The sequence below is a fragment of the Lissotriton helveticus genome, chromosome 12 (assembly GCF_964261635.1).
Source record: "Lissotriton helveticus chromosome 12, aLisHel1.1, whole genome shotgun sequence".
NCBI classification, from domain to species: domain Eukaryota; kingdom Metazoa; phylum Chordata; class Amphibia; order Caudata; family Salamandridae; genus Lissotriton; species Lissotriton helveticus.
This window is the reverse complement of record NC_136073.1, coordinates 736377200-736393913: the sequence shown is the minus strand read 5'-3', so window position 1 is coordinate 736393913 and position 16714 is coordinate 736377200. Positions and strand designations below refer to the sequence as shown.

The 16714-nt window shown below is 46.5% G+C and overlaps 1 protein-coding gene across 7 annotated transcripts in view; it reads right to left on the bottom strand.

Annotated features, from left to right (window-relative positions):
- Positions 1–16714, bottom strand: part of LOC144798645 (uncharacterized) — a 657474-nt gene that overhangs the window by 144763 nt on the left and 495997 nt on the right. For 5 of the 7 annotated variants that reach the window (XM_078669622.1, XM_078669624.1, XM_078669626.1 and 2 more), the window contains one exon: positions 13148–13183. The exons of the other annotated variants lie outside the window; for them this stretch is intronic. In XM_078669622.1, the coding sequence (XP_078525748.1) occupies positions 13148–13183 (36 nt within the window). The remainder of the gene's footprint in view (positions 1–13147; positions 13184–16714) is intronic. 7 annotated transcript variants of the gene reach the window in all.

The window sequence follows — 16714 nt, the reverse complement described above, 5'->3', positions numbered from 1 at the left end:
GACGGGGTTGTGCCCTAAAGAACGTAGTAGCCATCTCCATTGCCTGTTTTGTGGACAAATTGGAATGCTGCCTCAGCCACCTCTGTGTCTCATAAGGAAGGGCCTCGAGGAATTGCTCGAGGTATATCCTATCCATTATTTCCTCTTTGGTGCGGGTCATGGGGGTGAGCCATTTGTCGGCCGCTGTTTTCAGCCTATAAAACAGTGTCTTTGGATTGTCTCCGGGGAGTCCTCTTTCTTTGCGAAAGCGCACCCGGTAAGCCTCTGCATCCAACCCTAAATGATCTAGGATGATCTCTTTGATCTGTCCATACGGCGTCTGTCCGGTGCTGTTGGCGACCTGGTAAGCCGCCTGCGCCTCACCGGTTAGTAGGGGTGCGAGAAAAAACGGCCATTTCTCCTATGGCCACCCGCATGCCAGAGCCACCCTCTCAAAATTTGTCAGGAACGCGTCTGGGTCCTCGCCTGCTACGTACTTTTGCAGGGAGATTCCCGAGGGGGTGTGCTGTGGACGGATGTCTCTGGGCTGGGTGACGACAGGGGCGCCGGTCTGTTGTAACCCCTCTAATCTTGTCACCACGGAGTTTCTGAACGTGTCTCTGTCCAGCTGGGCGGAGGCGAGCTGTTGCTCCACAGCCCATCCCAACTGTTCCTGTCCTTTTATGAGCGCCTGTAGCATGTCTTCCATCTTTGTGTCCTGGATGGCTACTTCTGTGCCCGCATTCTCCACCACTTGTGGCACTTCGCCTGGGAATTCAAAAAGGCTCACGGACAACGGGGTGCTTGGCAAAGCGGGTTTTATTGATTTGTACAGACGCCTCTTCTGCACTGGTAGGCGGTAGAATGGGAGGGGGTCGTCGATCTCCTCTGTAGTGAATCTCGTGGTTCCCAGTCGCCGCTCCCGGTGTCTTCTGGGAGTCGTAGGCAGATCTTCCTCCGTTGTCCCCGATGGTTCAGCCGCCGACTGGAAGAAAAGGAAACCAGCGTTAGTCCGGCTCCACCTTGCCGGTTGAAAAGGGGGGGGGGGATAGTGAGGACACACACGTGCTATTTACAAAACCCTGTCTCAGTGCCGGTAAGTGAGGGGGAGGTTTTAGCACTAGGTGTGCCGAATGCTCCTCAGGGTGGTTTACTCCACCTACGTCCCGCCCAGCCCGTGAAGCGAGCCCGTACCTGTTCTAGCCACACTTCTCGGGAAGTGTGGCTGGGCGATGCGCCGTCCCGTTGGCCTCCCGGCTTGTCGTTGGAGTCTCGGTCTCCGCCTCCTGCTCCTTCCGGGCTCCGCTCTTCTCCCCTTGATGTCTCCGTCCTCTGCTCTCCCTGAGTCGCCTCCTCGGTCCTCGGATCCCCTCTCGCCTCCTCCGACCTTCGCTCTTCCTGACTCTCCTCCGCCGTCCACCAGTCTCCCTCTCTCCTCGATCTCCAGTTCGCTCCGTCCGCTCCGTCCTCTCGCCAACACTCTCCTTCTCCGCCTCCGGGTGTATCACACACCTGAGCAGAGTCTGGGCTGGGTTTTACGTGCAGTAGGTGGGCGGTGTCTGGCTCCAGCTCCGCCCAATTAAAGAACACGGGTCCGTTTCATACATCCCGGGGTCATAGGTCGCGTCCGCGGGCGTCTTCCAGGCGTCTGTATGCTGTGCAAAAAGAGGGGAGATATTAACAGGTAGGCCAGGAGGGCCCGAGTCCGGGTCCTCCTCGTCACAGTAATCTATTAAAGTTCCAATACTGGAGTAACAAAATGCACAACATTGTGACATTCCCATTGCGGTGCTTATTTAAAATGCATCACCGTAGAAACTGCCTGCCAGCGACTTAAAAAGTTGTCATCTGGCAGGTGGTCTGTTTTGGCTTTGGCAGTGTAGAGAGGGGCAGCAGCATGGTGGTCCTGCTCCCACACCCCCAAAGTCATAATAAGGCCCTTAGTTTTAGAAAGAAACTGAAAAACGGCAAGGCACCAAAGAAGAAATGTTATAACTTACCTGGCAATCAAGACACTCCCAAATGCAGTGGAGGGTCGTCTTGATGAAATCTTCAACATATATATGCATCACTAGTACTTTACTAAGGTCTGGAAAAAAGGTAGAGCCACTGAATTTCTTAAATCTTGAAAATCACTGACAAATCCTGCAAACTTATATCTTATAAGTTTGCTATATAACTTAGTCAAGCTCTTCAAAAAGAGCATTGTTGTCCGCCTCGGTGGCTTAATATCTAGTGGAAATCTTCTCTCAAAAGACCTGTTTGAGTTCTGGAAAGAACCTTCTATGAATCACTAACTAATCAGAGTGGCAGACATTATAAGCAATGGGTTTAACTTAAAAAAATTAATTAGAGTTACTTTTCTGGATGTAGCCAAATCCTTTGACCATGTACAGCACACAGGACTGATCTACAAGTTCACTATTGTCAAGTTTAGAAGCTACGTGGTAAACCTGCTGACTAGCTACCTGGTAGAATGTACTTTTCACGTAACAATGCAAGAGAAATGCACAGTGTACCTTTCCTTGCTGGGGTACCTCGGGCATCAATATTTTAACCAATTCACTTCAATCTTTTTAAAATCGATATTCCTGCAGATTTAAAGAAGACAGACCTCACACTTCACATCAAAGATGCTGCCAATGGGAAAGTCTAAAAAGAACTTAGGGGCAAATTAAAATTTGGGAGGTCAGCCCGATCTCTGCCAGGGCGACAGATTAAATGATTGCATTGCCCTAGAGGAGGTCCTGATTGTCAAATTTGGAAAATGGCCATCGGCCCTGAAGACATTTCAAGCATTGATTGGAACCTCCGTCAAGGCGGTTCTGGCCAATGCATTGTCACATTGCTAGAAAGCTCCGTCAAACATGACAGAGCCATACTGCACAGTTACAATCGGTCGGGCCATCGGAGAACATGTGACCGTGAGAGAGTAGTTGTATCAACAAGGGGGAATCATAAAAATAGGACAATTTTTAACGGGGTCCAATGTATGTGTCCCAGAAAGTACCAACAACAAAGAGTTTACAGAGTTCCCCGGACAAAGTCAACTAAATGACTAACGTGAACCTCTCTCTCATATTGAGTTCAACAGAAAAAAGTGAATGTTGTGAACCCTTTACGGAATTTGGGGATGCCTCACACAGGTCACCGGTTGGACGACTATTGTCATCCCACCCGGCGATCGTCCAGCGTCATCATCGGTATCCTGCCCCTGCGACAGACTGGCGGTGCAATGCCTGTCGGGCAGCACCGGATGCTGCACTTTGGCGGGGTTCTTTTATTCCTTAGCCAAAGGGTGTGTGAGTGTGAGGGGCCTAAAAAAGTGCAATAGTGAGCGTGAGTGTGGTCTAAAAAAAGTCAGTGGAGTCCATGGGGAAAAGAATTTAATAGTATGGCTCACTGCTTTATTAAAAGGAACGATAAGGGGTATTGAGGCGGGACAATTAAAGTAATCGTGCCTCATTCAACCCTTAGTGAACGTGTGGTCAACATGTTTCTTGCCGCTCAGGCAATTCATCAGGACCAAAAAGGAAGCTCATATAATTGCTGACAGATCCCTCAGTAATCAGAGGAATCAAGTATACGACCTGGAGTGTGTCGTAGGGACAATCCTTCGTCCAGTCCCTCCCAAGAGCTAGGCAAGGAAAAGGAGAAAGAGTGTTATCAGAGATATAATTAGAAATGTGTCTATGTTCCCCTAGCTATCGTTAAATTAAAACCAATAACATGCTGGTGATGCATATCGGGGTGTAGATGGGTTTGTGAAGACCCCATCATGGAGACACTTTTGAGTGAGAGAGACGGTCCAAATCCCTCGTGGAAGAGGAATCACCACATTATATGTGTAAACAGTGCTCATTAAGCCGGCATGTGATATGTGTGCACTGAAAATGGCTCGCACAGTGGTCTATACTCATATCGTCTATCGTGACATGCCATGCCTACATTTCATTTGAGCAAGCAACTGTAAGTGTGCACATTCACACACGTAAAATTCAAATTAAAATTATTTCCAGACAATCAGAAGAAAGAGAACCACATCGACACTCTAGCTCAACAAATCAATGGCCACCGCAAGTTGGCGCCTGTGTGGTGAACAAGCCTTAATGTGAGATATTCAACACGCTGGGGACGGTCGCCATGCAAGCCTTACCCGTGATCCCAGGGTCGGACAGCTCTCACGCGCTGACCTGGTGGGGCCAGAAATAGGTTACGGAACCTGAAACGAATCAACAGTGCCGCCAAGTCAGGGTGTTGTTGCTTAGCGGGACGGCTCATCGTCATCTGTGGTCCCGCAGAGGGTCCGCCACGGCGATCGGAAAGGACCGCTCGCGGGGGTCCTTGCATGAATCAGTGCGCCTTACCTGATTATCGCTGGCAGAGGGCGTCTAGTCACCTACCCCTCCCACGTCGGTATTACCGCAGGTCAGCCGGTGGAGTCGCGTTTCATGGTCTTATCTGAGGCAGCGGCTGGTCGCGACTCCACCGGCTGACCTGCGGTAATACCGACGTGGGAGGGGTAGGTGACTAGACGCCCTCTGCCAGCGATAATCAGGTAAGGCGCACTGATTCATGCAAGGACCCCCGCGAGCGGTCCTTTCCGATCGCCGTGGCGGACCCTCTGCGGGACCACAGATGACGATGAGCCGTCCCGCTAAGCAACAACACCCTGACTTGGCGGCACTGTTGATTCGTTTCAGGTTCCGTAACCTATTTCTGGCCCCACCAGGTCAGCGCGTGAGAGCTGTCCGACCCTGGGATCACGGGTAAGGCTTGCATGGCGACCGTCCCCAGCGTGTTGAATATCTCACATTAAGGCTTGTTCACCACACAGGCGCCAACTTGCGGTGGCCATTGATTTGTTGAGCTAGAGTGTCGATGTGGTTCTCTTTCTTCTGATTGTCTGGAAATAATTTTAATTTGAATTTTACGTGTGTGAATGTGCACACTTACAGTTGCTTGCTCAAATGAAATGTAGGCATGGCATGTCACGATAGACGATATGAGTATAGACCACTGTGCGAGCCATTTTCAGTGCACACATATCACATGCCGGCTTAATGAGCACTGTTTACACATATAATGTGGTGATTCCTCTTCCACGAGGGATTTGGACCGTCTCTCTCACTCAAAAGTGTCTCCATGATGGGGTCTTCACAAACCCATCTACACCCCGATATGCATCACCAGCATGTTATTGGTTTTAATTTAACGATAGCTAGGGGAACATAGACACATTTCTAATTATATCTCTGATAACACTCTTTCTCCTTTTCCTTGCCTAGCTCTTGGGAGGGACTGGACGAAGGATTGTCCCTACGACACACTCCAGGTCGTATACTTGATTCCTCTGATTACTGAGGGATCTGTCAGCAATTATATGAGCTTCCTTTTTGGTCCTGATGAATTGCCTGAGCGGCAAGAAACATGTTGACCACACGTTCACTAAGGGTTGAATGAGGCACGATTACTTTAATTGTCCCGCCTCAATACCCCTTATCGTTCCTTTTAATAAAGCAGTGAGCCATACTATTAAATTCTTTTCCCCATGGACTCCACTGACTTTTTTTAGACCACACTCACGCTCACTATTGCACTTTTTTAGGCCCCTCACACTCACACACCCTTTGGCTAAGGAATAAAAGAACCCCGCCAAAGTGCAGCATCCGGTGCTGCCCGACAGGCATTGCACCGCCAGTCTGTCGCAGGGGCAGGATACCGATGATGACGCTGGACGATCGCCGGGTGGGATGACAATAGTCGTCCAACCGGTGACCTGTGTGAGGCATCCCCGAATTCCGTAAAGGGTTCACAACATTCACTTTTTTCTGTTGAACTCAATATGAGAGAGAGGTTCACGTTAGTCATTTAGTTGACTTTGTCCGGGGAACTCTGTAAACTCTTTGTTGTTGGTACCGTGAGAGAGTAGTCTCTGCCGTCATCAAACTATGGTCTGCCCACATTTAAAATGGGCGGCCGGGTCATAGTCTTGGCAGGGAGGCAACTCCATTGTCGATGCAACAGAGTTTCCTCCCCATCAAGATCTTAATCAGGTCTTTAATCAAAGTTAAAATCTTTTGAAACTTTTAGGGAGAGCGCTTTACTGTGATGGGACACTGTGAGATCTCATTTGACTGAGAATGAGGAGACTTTGACAGTAATTTGGGAAGAAACAATGATTACCTTCAATGGCATAGGTCGAGGTATACGGTTTGAGTATATGAAGCAGGGTGATTTAAACTTCTGTTTCTTAACTGATCTTTTTATTTACATGGGCGATTGTTTTACAAGGAAGGGTGAGTCCAACAGTGTCCTTTTGAACTCATCTGGTAAACCTTCTCATATGTTATTGTTCTGTTGTCTTAGGTAATTATTGCTGTACTTTAAGCAAGCGTCTCTCCATTAATTTATGTTCTTGCTTTATATCCAAGAAGTAAAAAAACTGGTCAATCTGATCACTGGAGGGCTCGAAGGGATTTGGACTCTTGTATTTTATGATTACATATTTTGAGTACATTTACTGTTTGTGAATTCTTCATCTTGTCTGCAATCGATCTTTGGAAATTATCGTTTTAGGCTTGCAGTGCCATGTTAATGGATGAGTGTGGGCTGTTGTACAGCACACAGCCGTACAGTAAACTCACAACGTTAATGTGGTTTTTGGTTCTTAATCTTTTTGCCACAATGTACAAAACATGCGGATACACGTGATATTAACAGTATTCAATAACCAGTAAGAAAACAAGTTACTTACCTGTAACTTTGGTTCCCCAGTATTGGAACTTTCATAGATTCCCATAGCTTGTATCATTCCCCGTCGTCGGAATGGGAGTCTCGGTAACAAAAATAACCTAGCAGTAGGTACAAAAGAGAAAGAAAAAGAAAAAGGCCTAGGCCTCATTCCCTTTTGTAGCATATCCACCTCTTTTTGCAAAATAGATCAAAACTAAGCATCAGCCAACCAGAAGAGCCTCACCCCCTAGAACCCTCCTGAAGGAACCTCAGAGCCTCTGATTTTCGTAGCCGTTGTGTAACAGTAACCACCTCTGCTGAAGGCTGAGCTTTCCCAGGGGAGGAGGGTGGGCGAATGGGAATCTATGAAAGTTACCAATACTGGGGAACCAAAGTTACAGGTAAGTAACTTGTTGTCTACCCCATTATTGGAACTTTCATAGATTCCCATTGCTTGTATCAGAGTAGCTAGCAGTAAGCAATAAAGCACATTTAGTGACATAAATAAAGAGACATGTCAGTATCCATACTTTCATAGGAGAATAAGTAAACCACATATTGAAATAACAATCCGTACTAACAGTAAATACAAAATGTGCAGAAATAGGAAAGAGGGATAGTAGGGAAAGCTCACCAATCAGTGGAAGAGGTTCCTCAGGACTGCCTGGCCCACAGCTGTGTCTTCCTGTGTCAAGGATTCCAAGCAGTTATGCTTCGTAAAGGTGTGCGCGCTGCTCCAAGTCGCAGCTCTGCAAATGTCTCTGATGTGTACTCCCGCGAAGAGAGCTATAGAGGAAGCCACGGATCTTGTGGAGTGTGCTCTGATCCTGCTGTTCAGAGGCTTACCCGCTGTAGAGTGGCAGCATAGAATGGCACTGGAGATCCATCTCGCAATACTCTGCTTTGACAGTGGAAGGCCCTTGAGAGGACCATCAAAAGCGATGAATAATTGAGAAGATTTATGAAACCCTTTGGTGCAATCTAAATAAAATTTCAAGCACCGCTGCACATCCAGAGAATGAAGTGACCTCTCCGCTGGTGTGGAAGGGTGAGGAAAGAAAGACTTGAGAATCACAGGTTCATTTAGATGAAAGTCTGAAGGCACTTTTGGTATGAACCTCAGATTAGTTCTTAAATCACAGTATTTCGCTTGAACTGGAGAAAAGGTTCCTGTATTGTGAGAGCCTGTAATTCCCCAATGCGTCTTGCTGATGTGAGAGCAAGAAGAAGAGCCAATTTCCAAGAAAGAAATGTCATGTCTGCCCGATGAATTGGTTCAAAGGGATTTTTCATGAGCTGTGCGAGAACCAAATTCAAATGCCATGTAGGAGGCGGAGGCCTCACCGGGGGAAAGACTCGAAATAAGCCCTTGAGAAACTGCTTAATAATTCTGGATGACCAGTGAGAAGGTCCAGATGCAGTGCATCTGTAGCGAGAGATTGCTGCCAAGTGAACCTTTATGGATCCTGCCTTAGCCAAGGACAAGAGATAAGGTAGAAGTTGATGAGGCTGAGAAGAGAAAGGGTCCACTCTCTCCTTCCGGCACCAAATGCAAAATCTTTTCCATTTCAAACGGTAAGTCTTGTTAGTGGAAGGGGATCTAGCTTGAGACAGAACTTCTCTTATCTCATTTGAGATGGGAAGGTTTATGAATTCTCGCTGCTCAGGAGCCATGCTGTCAGGTGTAAAGAACATGGGTCCGGATGCCAAATCTGCCCGTGACACATCATGAGAAGATCCAGAATCACCCGTAAAGTAAGTGAAGGAACCAGAGACAGAAGGTGTAGCTCCGTGAACCAGAACTGCCTCTGCCAAGCAGGAGCTATTAAGATCATCTTGCACGGTTCCGTCTTGATCTTCCTGAGCAGCCTCAGAATCACCGTAATGGGGGGAAAGGCGTACGCAAATGCTCTTGACCAAGCTATCGAAAGCGCATACCCTAATGATCCTCGATGGTGAAGCCTGCTTGCGTAAAACTGGCCGGGGTGGCAAAGAGATCTATTGAAGGTTTCCCCCACCGATGAAAAATGTCGTCCAGTATCGTCTGGTTCAGTTTCCATTCGTGGCTGACTGACGACAGCCTGCTGAGTCTGTCCGCCTTTTCGTTTAGTACTCCTGGTAGATGTTCTGCCTGCAGTGATATTCCGTGTAGATTAGCCCACTCCCAAATGTTCTGGGCCTCTTGAGATAACGGAAGAGATCTGGTACCCCTTTCCTAGTTTATGTAGTGCATGGCCGTGGTGTTGTCCGTGCGGACGAGAACCGCCGACCCCTGAAGTCGTGGGAGAAACGCCTGTAGTGGCAGCCTGATTGCCCTGAGTTCCAGGAGGTTGATGTGAAAATGACGGTGCTGGGGCAACCAATGCCCGCTGACATGAAGATCCTGAAGCACCGGGCCCCAGCCCTCCAGTGAAGCATCCGTCGTTACCACTTGAGGAGCCGAATTGCTTACCTCGGGAAAGGTTTTCTTGCTTCGTCCACCACAAGGCTGCTTTTATTCATTGCCACAGTAATCATCACCTTGTCGTCGAACGAGCCGTGAACTTGCCTCCATTGTTTGTCTAGCTGTTCCTGAAGAGATCGCATCCGCAATCTGCAGTAAGGTATCAGAGGAATGCATGAAGAGATCACTCCCAGAAGGGATTTGTAACGGCGTACTGAAAGACACTTTCTTTGTCTCAATAACAGCGCATGGATTTCAGTTTTTCCTGCCTTTCTTAGGATGGAAAGGCTTTGTTGAGAGTTGTGTCCAAGATGGCTCCCAGGAAATGCCCCGTCTTGGACGGGAATAGAGATGACTTCTCTCTGTTGAGAGTAAGACCCAAATTCTGGAATAGGTTTGTACATGTGTTGACTGCTTCTCTCTCAGCCTCCCTGGACGGGGCCTTCAGCAACCAGTCGTCAAGGTATGGGAAGACCTGAAAATGACGTTTCCGTAGGAAAGCTGCCACCGGGGCCAGCACCTTGGTAAAGATCCTTGGGGGAAGAACGAAGTCCGAAGGGTAAAACCCTGAATTGAAAGTGGCTCTTGGCTACTGTAAATTGAAGAAACCTTGTGTGCGCTGGGTGAATGGGTATGTGAAAATACGCATCTTCAAGATCAAGAGTGGCCATGAAATCCCCTGGACTGAGGAGACGTAAGATATCCTGGAGTGAAACCATCCGAAAGGATTGGGAAATGAGATAGGGGTTAAGCTCCCTGAGATCTAAAATAGGGCGCCATTTCTCCAGGGTCTTTTTACAAGGAAGAACCTGGAATAGAATCCTTCTCCCCTCTGAGTTAAGGGGACCAGCTCCACCGCTCCCTTGAGGAGCATCTGATGAACTTCGAGCTGCAAGAGACGCAGATGTTTTGAAGGAATGGCAGCAGGGGGCGAATCCACTGGGTCCGGACTAGGTGACGCTGGATCCGGGATCACATACTCATCCCATTCCTAGCCCTGATTAGGCCTGTTATCAACATCCTGATCCGGATGTACGTCGCTACAACGCATGCTTTTACAACGCATGCCTTTACGACGCAAGTTTTACAACGCAAGTCGTTACAACGACTTGCGTTGGGGGGCGCTGGATAGTGAATAGTTTAATTCACTATTCCAACTCCAGTGCCCGTGGATAGTAGGGAAGGTGTTGGATAGTAAATTAAAACTATTCCCTATCCTAGAGCGCCCCCCAGCGCAAGTCATTGTAAAAGTTGCGTTGTAATGGTTGCGTCGTAAAGGTACTTTGTTGTAAAAGTTGCGTTGTAAACGCTGTTCCCCCCTGATCCTCATCCGAGGAATCATCCTGAACGTCCGGTAGTACTGGAGATATATTCGGAGCAGGTGTTTGTGGCTGAGAGAACACTTGGGTCGGCAACTCCGGAGAAACCATCATTGGAGTCGTGGGGGCAGGCGTAGTCTGAACAGCCGGGACAGAGGCAACCTGAGGTGGAGCCTGAAAAAAACGGGTTTTATAATCCTGCAGCATGCTATGGAGATCTGCCAAGAGTGAGGAAGGAACAGACAACATCTCCTGGCCTGCGGTCTCCTGGTGTTGATAAGAGTGTTGGTACAAACATTCATGAAGAAACTCACCCTCAGAGTTATTTTTATTATTATTATTATGCTGTTTTGTTACGCGCTCAATTACTGCCGGAGTATCCTGGCGCGAAGATAAGAGAGAAGAAACCGAATAAAAACAAAACTATAAGACACAGGCAGCTAAGAGGCCAACCTGAACAAATGTGTTTTCAAGGCTTTTTTAAATGAGCCGAAGTTCAAGGTAGCTCGCAGGAATAATGGAAGATCATTCCAGGCCGCAGCGGCCTTCACCGCCACTGATTGCCCTCCCAGCCGGGAACGCCGGAAACGTGGGACCTGCAGCAGATGTTGAGCAGCAGAGCGCAAAGGTCTGTTGGGAGAGTAACGACTAAATCGTTTCATCAAAAATGCAGGACCTTGTCCATTAATGGCCTTATGAGCCAATGTAAGAATTTTAAAAATAATCCGTTGAGGGAACGGCAACGAGTGCAAACTCTGCAAGTGGTTCTTTACACTCACCCGGCTGGGGATATTACCTAGAAGTCTGGCGGTCGCATTCTGAATTACTTGGAGACGCCTCACTAGGTAAGCCGGGGAGGCAGTCAGCAAGGCGTTGGCATAGTCGAGACGCGAGAGAATTAAAGCTCTCGCTACTGACTCTCTTGCTGAGGAAGGAAGATAAGGAAAAAACTTCCGAAGCGCTTTAAGGGTCCCAAAGCAGCCCCCGGTCAGTTTCTTAATGTGCGTCTCGAACCGGAGGTCTTCTCCGAACCAGACCCCCCGAGTTCCTTTCTTGGCATTTTACCAACAGTTGAGAGGGACTGTGAGCATACCAAAAAGAGTCCTGATCATCCTCATCAGAATCATCTTCTTCTTCCCCCAGTAATAAAGCGGGAGGCAAGGGGGTAACCCTCCTTGGAGACGTAATGTCCGGTGTTATCCTCTTCAAGGAAAGAGTAATTTTCTCAGTCGACGACTGCATCGTCGTCGGTACCGTGGGCGATGGAGTAGTTAGAGGAAAACTGGGCGACGACCAGTCACCGTTGACGGGTGAACTGTCATTGAAGAGATGGGCGTAATCGACAATGCTGTAGACGAGACCGTTGACGCTCCCGCTGTTGTCATCGAAGCTCTCGTCGGCGATACCGTCGTCGTCACCATCGTCGACGAAATCCTCATCGACGTCGCGGTCACTGTCGTCGACGATCCCGTCGATGCCGACTGTACCGTCGACGCGCCCATCGATGATATACCTTCCGTCACCTTAGAGTCTTCTGCTGCGTTGTCGACGACTTGGAGCTTTTCTCTGACTTCTCAGATGACAGAGAAGATGGTTTCTTAAAATTTTTAGCAGTTTCCCTCACTGCTGAAGGCGTAGATGGTCATTCCCTCTCCTTTACACCGTGGTGAGGAGATTTAACAGGACTTTGGCTCTCAGACTCACGGAGGTCTTTTTTGAGGCCTTAACTGGATGCTCCACAGAAGGTGAAGGGGAAGCCCTACCCCTTTTGACTGACCTTCTAGATGATGTTGCAGAAGAAGAGTCCTCACTGTCGCTTGACACAGTTTTCTTCCTTGACTTTAATTTCTGGAGCCAAGTGAGGAGGCGACCCTCACTGTCCTGGAGGGTCTTTGAAGAGAAGGTGCGGCAGATCTTGCAGTACGCAGTCTTATGATCTGGATACAGGCAACAAATACAGTCCTTATGCCTGTCTTCCACATACAGCCTTTTCTTGCCACAGGTGGAACATGACTTGAAAAGGTCTTTTCTCTCCTAGTTAGACATCTCAGAAGAAATACCTAACAATCCTGAAGAAAAACATTGAAAAAATCCTCAAATAGAGTAGAAATGAGCAGAGCTCAAAGGAGACTCCCTCAGCACAACGGGCGGTAGAAAATCTGAGGCTCTGAGTTTCCTTCAGGAGGGTTCTATGGGGTGAGGCTCTTCTGATTGGCTGATGCTTAGTTTTGGTCTCTTTTGCAAAAAGAGATGGATATGCTACAAAAGGGAATGAGGCCTAGGCCTTTTTCTTTCTCTTTTGTACCTACTGATAGGTTGTTTTTGTTACCGAGACTCCCATTCCGACGATGGGGAATGATACAAGCTATGGGAATCTATGAAAGTTCCAATACTGGGGCAACCAGGGCCACCACTCCTCATCAATCAATGTTTGTACCAACTGAAGATGAGAATTTCATAAGAGCCAGATTTAAGCGGCAAAGACAGTTAATCAGAGAGGAAATAAAATCTACTCTCACACTAACTACAGTAGTTTGAGTGTAACAGAAAACACAGACAATTTGAACATGCTAAACTATCCAATTTTTTTACCACAATGTCAACTCAGCGTGCCCTATTAGTTGCATTTGCTTGATAAGACTTAAATATAGAAGTAATGATGTAATGTTACCTTCTCTCTTTTACATTCCGTTCCTCTGTCTGAGTGCTGAAGAGGTGGAAAATAATAGGTTAATAATGCCGTACGCAACTGTACCATGTAGACTCAAACATTAATATTTTCTTTTTTTTACAAAAGGCACTAGAGCAAACTATGTTGCCTATTGTGAGAAACCTGGGTTGAGAGGTCCAGGGCAATCAGAAGTTATTCAGCACCAAATGAGTCAACAACTACCTCCTCCCCCTTGTCCTGGGGCCACCAATCTGCATGCCTGAAAACTGAGAAAGTATTTGTAGCACTGACTCTCAGGGTGGAAAGGCACAGCAGTCTAAGGCTGGCTCTGGAGGAACTGTGGGATCGGAATTAAAAACTTAGCAATGCCAGAAATAACACTCACTAAATCAATTTCAAGTCACAGATCTTTTTTTTAAAAAGGTAGACTATTTTAATGCACACACACATAATCTTACACACAAAATTGAAAATATGTACAAAATGGCAGGTGGAAAAAACTAGAACCCCTTCTAAAAGGCCTAAGAAACAACAGAGGGTCACTATAGTCAACTAACTAAATCCAGATTCGACCCAGTAAATCTGAGAAATCATTGATGTTTGTATGCTTGTGCTGGTTTGCTCAAGACTTTTAGGTATGCCTATAGTAAACCAGGCGAAGGCTATCATTATAAAAATCAGGCCTATTGACCTTCTCTAAGGGTGGTCACACTTGAAGAAGCAATGCAAATAGATTTTTCAAAATGCCTGGGCATTTTATTGCATTACCACCATACCAGACTCTTTTACCTATTTTTAGAACTGTTAAGCCTATTTTCATTGTATCTGTACCTGCACGGTTAGAGCGCCAATACCTCTGGGGAGACAAACGTTTAGGGCACGATTATTACTACAGATTATGCTGTCGTGTTCAGTGCCAGCAGACTGTTATGAACTGCAATTTCTTTATCTGTATTAGTTGTACTTGCACTTTTAACGTGCTTATAATTTTGGAGAAATAAAGTTGGGGCATTATTTCAACATCAACTACAAGGTCGTGTTCAGTACTAATAGTCTGGTTTCTACTGTTGCTAGTCGCCTTTTTGTTGGCGGTCTAGTCCCTGTTAAAGGCATGGTATTTAATGGCAGCCAGAGCGTGGGCGTGTGCAGCTGGCAAGCCGAAGGTGCGCCTAAGACAAGCCCGTCTGCGCCCTTCCGTGTCTGGCTAGGGACCAGGAAGGATAAGTTACTTACCTGTAATCCTAGTTCTCTTCCAGGGGTATACTCATCAAAGTCATAAACAGTGAATAATCCCCGCCCACGTTCGGAGACCCCGGAGCTTACACCAATATATATATATATATATATATATATATATATATATATATATATATATATATGAAGTATGTAAAGCTCCAAAGGTCCGCAAGTACAGCAGGTAAAGCCACACGAACAAACAGGAACCAGCAAGACCCAGGATGGTGCAATATTTTGTTTATTTAGATTTTAAGCCCAGCACCAGTCCGCCATGACGCATTTCGGCTAGAGATAGCCTTGATCACATGACGACGTCATGGGGGCTGACCACCCATTTAAAGTGCAACAGTGCCATCACATGTAATGGAAAGGGAAAAAATACTATTTCCATTTTTTCACAAAGTTGATTGCTGCATAAATGCCGTTATTTGCACATAAAATACAAGTCAGTTATTTAAAAGTTAATATCTGTAAAATACAAATTCCAAACCTGAATGTAAAGCCTCAGTAACCAAAAGTCAATGTGTACATTAATGGCAACATTATATCAATATACAGTAAAAACCTCTAAAACTAAGTATACAAGTTAAAACCTATAAATATTCACATATAAATATTGCCAATTAAAATCCATCAAAATGAAGCACCCTTTGCATGTTGAATGGGGCAACAGTGGATAAATGCAAAAGGATGACAAGTAATCCTAATTGTCACACATTCATATCTATTCAAGGAAGATAGTGCCCAAGTGGGCTGTACACTGGCACTGAGGTAAATGATTAAATTAAATATGTGCAAATACGCGTAATTAGTGCAAACATGTCAAGATGGCAATAAAGTGCTACCAAGAAAAAGTGCAATATTGTTAAGTCAATAAAATTTGAAAAAACAGTTACAAAAAAGGTCAGGAGGGGTCCAGGATGCATGTTAAAGTTTCATTACCCTAGCTTAAACTCAAAGTTACAGGACAAACACAATGATGATGTAGAAAGTGCAATGTGTATATCACAGAATAAACAGTTACTATAGATAGGTGTGGCAGTCCTCCCCAGTGTTAAGCCCTTGCGGTGTCTTAGTATCTAGTAGTATTATGTAACGGGTCTCTAGCTTTCGCAACAGGGACTCTCTGTCGCCTCCCCTCTTCTGGGGGGGAACACAATCTATCACAAAATACTTGAGCAGGGAAGCATCTTTGCCATGGGTCTTCTCAAAATGTCTGGCTACAGGGTATGAAGGATCTACATTGATGATTGCTCGCAGATGCTGTAGAATACGTTTATGGACTTGTGGCCTTGTGCTCCCTACATAGCGTAGCCCGCAAGGGCATTCTAAAACATAAACTGCAAACTCAGATTTGCAGTTTAGTTTTTGCCTGATTTTAATAGGAAATGGGGAAAGTGGCGTGCTCACTTCAGACTTGCTGGTACCATTTTTGCATGCTTTACAAGTAAAACATTTCAGGAAGCCCTTGCTTTTGTCTAACCAGGATCCCATTACCACCTCTGGGCTGCTTGAGACCAAGCTATCTTGCATTGACCGGGCTTTACGATAAGTTATACTTGGACATTTGGGCATAACAGGGCCAAAGACAGGATCACTAGAAATAAGGGACCAATTCTCCTTAATTATTTTATGAATACTTTTATGTTGATTGCTGTATCCAATAATTAACCTTGTCTCATCACAGGATCTAGTAGTGGGAGACTTCACCCGTTTAACTCCTGCGCCCAGGAGTGCTGTCCTGTCCATTCTGTTGGCTCTCCGTGTGGCACTATCTATAGTCTCTGGTTTGTAACCCCTTTGGAGGAAACGGGCCCTACATTGGGATTGTGCCAGCCGGCATTCTTCCTCACTGCTGCAGATTCTCCTGACACGGAGCATCTCCCCATAGGGGATACTCCGTATCAGGTGTGCTGGATGATGGCTACCAGCATGCAGCAGTGTGTTACCCGCTGTGGGCTTACGGTACAACTTGGTGTGGAGGCTACCATCCTGGACAAAGATTTCCACATCCAGGAACACAATAGATTGAGTGCTGACACTGCTGGTGAACTGAATATTGAGATTGTTGACATTCAGTTCTTGTATAAAGTCACTCACTTCATTTTCAGTACCATCCCATATAAGAAACAAGTCGTCTATATACCTTAACCAGAGTTTCACTTTGGTATTCATTGTGGCAGCATGCTCAGACATGAGGACCTGCTCCTCCCAGTACCCCATGTGCAGACAGGCATAACTGGGAGAAAAGCAGGCCCCCATTGCCACTCCCCTGGTCTGTCAGAATAGTTGTTGGGCAAACAAGAAGACATTATTCTCTAAGCATATTGA